The 4,734-nt window shown below is 41.0% G+C and overlaps 1 protein-coding gene across 1 annotated transcript; it reads left to right on the forward strand.

Annotated features, from left to right (window-relative positions):
* The first annotated feature begins 468 nt into the window (after window positions 1-468).
* Window positions 469-4,202, forward strand: LOC147880075 (triacylglycerol lipase 1-like). Its single transcript, XM_087371655.1, has 9 exons — window positions 469-631; window positions 739-843; window positions 962-1,102; window positions 1,212-1,322; window positions 1,613-1,756; window positions 1,885-1,925; window positions 2,080-2,162; window positions 3,695-3,790; window positions 3,904-4,202. The coding sequence occupies exons 1-9, from the start codon at window positions 485-487 to the stop codon at window positions 4,200-4,202; spliced, it is 1,167 nt and encodes a 388-aa protein (XP_087227781.1). The 5' UTR covers window positions 469-484.
* Window positions 4,203-4,734: the final 532 nt, after the last annotated feature.

Here is a 4,734-nt window from a genome sequence, read left to right on the forward strand (position 1 = left end):
AGCGTGGTGATTCGTGAGCACATACCGTTCGTAAATCTTTCACCCTCCTCTGGCTTCCTGCTAGAAATATGCCTTCACGGCAGTTCACGCAGTGAGCACTGCGCACAACCTCCCATCGATTACTGGTTTCTTCGCTCATTCAAGAAAAGATAGATCATAGAACTTCGAACAGTCTTTCAGCGTAAGTTCTAACCCTTGGTACGATACCATCAACATCCCTTCATTGGCGTCTATCTGGAAAGGTATGATTGAACCTGCAGCGCTCATCACTTGCTTCACGTAGCTTTTCAACAACCTCAAGTTTCAACCTTCCATCATCCCACAAGACATGGAAGCGTCATCACTCGCACTTTGTCAGAGTAGTTACAGTCACGTGGCAACATTGTGCACCGGTGGCTTGTCGCCGACTAGTTTTGCTATAATAAGCTTCTTGCAATGTCCATACTCTGACGACATTGAGCTCTTAGGTGACCAGTTTGAGACGATGGGAGTGCGTACGAGGCTGCGAGTTGCAGTAGTATGTGTGTTGCATCACCTCTGTGTGATTAGCGCTCAAGGAACCGGAGTACAGGATGGGCTGTGTGCGGCCCTCGTTTTACCTCAAGGAAACTACGAATGCGAGGAATTGATGGTAAGCAATCAGCCTAACGTAGCCTGTTATCTCTAGTTGTAACTCGTAATGCATTAGGCGAAGGATTACTGTCAGCTTGTTGAGCGACTGGCTTGTCTTTTCTTTAGGTGAACACAGACGATGGTTTCTTGCTCGCCGTGCAACGTTTAGCTGCCGGTGGAAATGTTGGAGGAAACAAGAAACCGGTGTTTCTCATGCACGGCATTCTGTCTGTACGTTGTCGAAACCTGCAGGCTGCAGCTCAGTTTATAGGAGGCGAAGTTTTCTAATCATGCATCTATTATGTTGTTCTCGTGGGATGTATAAAATGTTCCAATTCATTTTCCGCAGGGAGGGGACACTTGGGTGTTAAACCCTCCAGACCAATCTCTGGGATTCATCTTGGCTGATGCGGGATACGACGTTTGGATCGGTAACTTCCGCACGACGGATTTCAGCCACGGACATGTGCGCTACACAGTGAATGACAAGGTGAGGCTGATAATCTACTTGCCCAAAATCATCGCATCATACCATCACCCATCTTCAAGTGTAAGTCGAAGTACTGAAAGTTTTTGTCACGCATCTGCTCACTGCTCAGAGATATTGGGATTGGTCTTTAGACGAGCTCGCTGAGAAAGATCTTGTGGCGATGCTGGAACTCGTATACAAAACTACAAACACGCCTATGCATTACATCGGTTATTCACAGGTACAAACATCTTACTCTAGGTGAAATGCTGGCGCAATGGTGATGGGATTCATAGCTCTTATGGAAAGGCGAGCTAGCTGGTTAGCTAGTACGTCGCTTTTGGGAAGGATCAATGCACTGTCCATGGAATCGGATAGGGAGGTTTGAAAAATCGAAGATCCCAATCGTTTTGCGCCGATTTTTAATCGATGCTCTGAGGTGCAATAAGCAATTCTTTGATATTAGACGGTGGAATTTAGATGATCATGGTAAACGGACCACTGAATAAGTGCCTCGTCTGTAATGGCCAGGGTACGCAAGCTGCCTTCGCAGCCTTATCGCAAGGTCTGTTGCAAGATTGGGTGGACAAATTGGTGATGATCGCACCAGTTGCGTATGTGAAACATGCAACCACCCCCATCGGTATAATAGCAGCAAAACTAGAACTGGACCAGGTGGGAAAAAACGCTCTAAACAATGTGCAACGCTGCTAGATCAAATGCCTTACGCAGCTGGAGCTTCGAATCTTCTATGCTCCTTTCTCGATCTTGGGTCTTACTAACTTTGGATTTCCTGCAAGCAGGTATTTGGTAGGCTGCGATTCTACTCTCTGAGCACGAAAACGTAAGAATTCCAGACTCGCATTCGCCCACTCCTGCTCTCTCTCTCTCTCTCCTTCGACCATGCGATGTTGTATGCGGGCTTCCGATATGCATTGATTTCGATAACTAGACTTCGATTCAGAATGGAAAGCTTGCTTCGAGTTGTTGTGCAACAGGAGATCAGGGAGAGAGTTCGTAGACGTGATCTGCGCGGCTTCCAGCGTGCGTTGCTTCAATGGTTGGGCCACGGCCTTCACAGGTAAGACTAAACTCTTTTAATTTACACTTCAAACTTACAATCACCATTACTTGCATTAGCATCGAGTGTCTCAGCTTTGCCTAATTGAACTTTTAGTGAGTGATTAGCTTTTATAAATGTGTCCTTTTACAAGCATGAGTTTTGCCTAATTGAACTTTTAGTGAGTGATTAGCTTAATGTGTCCTTTTACAAGCCTAAAAGGAATGGGCTTTGCCTAATTGAACTTTTAGTGAGTGATTAGCTTTTATAAATGTGTCCTTTTACAAGCAATGGGCGTGGGGCACCCATTGGGTTGCATCCCCATTAATGTGTCTTTTTGAAGCTTTGGTGGGCCTTTATCATTAGATTATGATGGGTATCCAAATGTATCACATGAGCCTCCCGTCTCCAACTAAGGCCTCCCTTTAGTCCAATAGGATAATGTGCTAGGAATGGGAGATTTAATGCTAAGGTGGTATGTGGTCCCTTTGTGGTCCCCACCTTTCTTCCTATTTTTTCCCACAAAATCGGCTCTTTATGGTCAATGGTTTTGTGAATTAAAATATTCTAAAGCATTTGAAGGTTTAGAGCTTCTTCACGTGAAGGGAGGGGTTGCAAACCAAATTTTGAATGAGTTCACTTGGAGGAAAAATGTGGTTTTTTTGTTGGTCCCTACTCAAGAGTAGGAGCTCAAGCAGCAACAAGTTGCCGATAGGGACATGTTGGGTTGCAAACCACCCTTCTCGCGTGAACAAGCTCTTAAGTGACAAAATGCACTTTTTGACCAAAAATTAGTTCTTTTTCTATAAAAACTCTTTTCCCACCTTGTCATTAGGGTTTTGGTCTCCTATCCTTAATTAATGGGCTTCTACTCCTTTACATTAATTGCCCCTTCAAATTAATTTTTATATTTTATTATAGCTAATTCATATTATCCCCTAATAAGGAAGATAGTTGTTTAATTTGCCCTCCATTGTATGAGTATGTGTGTGAGATAGCAAGACAAGCTAACGAGACAAAATACCTTTTACATCATAGGAACCAAGGAGCGAGAAATGACTCCTCGAATGTCAATGAGAATCAAACTTAGTATACCACAAACAAACTCTCATCACATAGACCAACTAATCTACTCGTAGTAAGTGATAGAAATATTGGGCGTGATTAGACAGAGAGGTAAGAGACTTTTTTACATCATAGAAAATATCCAATGTATCGATACAAACCCCACTTGCACATTCACATAGCTTTATGTGTATGCCATGTCATCTCGACCACAACAGATGCCACTATCTGCAAAATGGCATAAGAGATCTGGCCAAACATGCAAGAAACCACAATCAATATAGTGGTGCCTTTAGGAAGGCACCTCCCAATACAACTGTGCAATGGAACTTGCAAGAACTTTAAAGATGTGAGGTGACATTGTGGTATCAAATTCTCATCACATTTGATGTAGATGGTGGTGGTTGATAAAGGTGAGTAGCAAAAGTGTATTATTTCATTTTCAATTGTTAATTGCATTTCAAAATGTTGAGCTTTTTCTTTGGCAGGTGTCAATTGTTGTATCAATGATACACGTAGAGCCTTTTATGATACGTATGAAACTCAAGCCACATCAACCAAGAATTTGCAACACTTGGGACAACGTATGTATTCTTCATGAGCATTCTAATATTGTGTTGCATATATTTTTGAGGTCTTCTGATAGAAATCACATGATTTGAGGGTAACTAAAATTTATGTCATGTAATATATGCAGAATTCCGACATGGCACATTTGCAAAATACGACTATGGAGCATTAGCAAACATGCAAACATACCAATCCACTACACCACCCATTTACAATCTTTCAAGAGTTCCAACAAGTAAAATGCTGCTCATTAATGGAAAGAATGATGCTCTCTCTGATGTGAACGATGTTATCCATCTTTGCCAAGAGTTGCCAAGTGGTTATAAGAGTATTTTGATCCAAGATTATGCTCATGTAGATTTTATTGTGGGGTATAATGCCAATACCAAAGTATATAATGATGTAATTAAATTTATTGATGGATAAATGGAGTGCATTTATCCATACAAGTTGCATTTCATACTAATTTTATTTTCCTTACTTTCAAGTGGAAACTATCACTATTTTTTTTGTTTTTTATTAATAAATGGACACACATACCCAGGTTTGCTTTGATGAGGACATTACTTATTCTCATTTTTATTTTCATTAATAAGCTATAGTACTCAACAAGTAATTGTAGGGATTAATTCAATAGTTGGTTTTGGATGCTTCAATGTTATCCATCATTTTTGGACACATGTACATCATATGTAACTATTTGATGGCATGAAGTGGCACGAAAATACAAACAGCATAGAGCTTTACGACATTTTACCTTGCAAATCTATTGAGATTGAGATTTGCATGAGATGGGATACATACATACATACACATATAGCATCGTGTGTTTAAAGTGAGTTGATCTAGGTACTACATTAAGAGGCTTTAAAACAATGGAAGATTTATTTGTGTGAGAAATGACAATAATAGGAGTCATCGCTCTATACTCGATAATGTGGTCCCTTTTTCCCAAAAT

Source organism: Dipteris shenzhenensis, chromosome 33 (assembly GCF_047967505.1).
Source record: "Dipteris shenzhenensis isolate YYH24624 ecotype China chromosome 33, Dip_SZ_1.0, whole genome shotgun sequence".
Lineage (NCBI taxonomy): Eukaryota > Viridiplantae > Streptophyta > Polypodiopsida > Gleicheniales > Dipteridaceae > Dipteris > Dipteris shenzhenensis.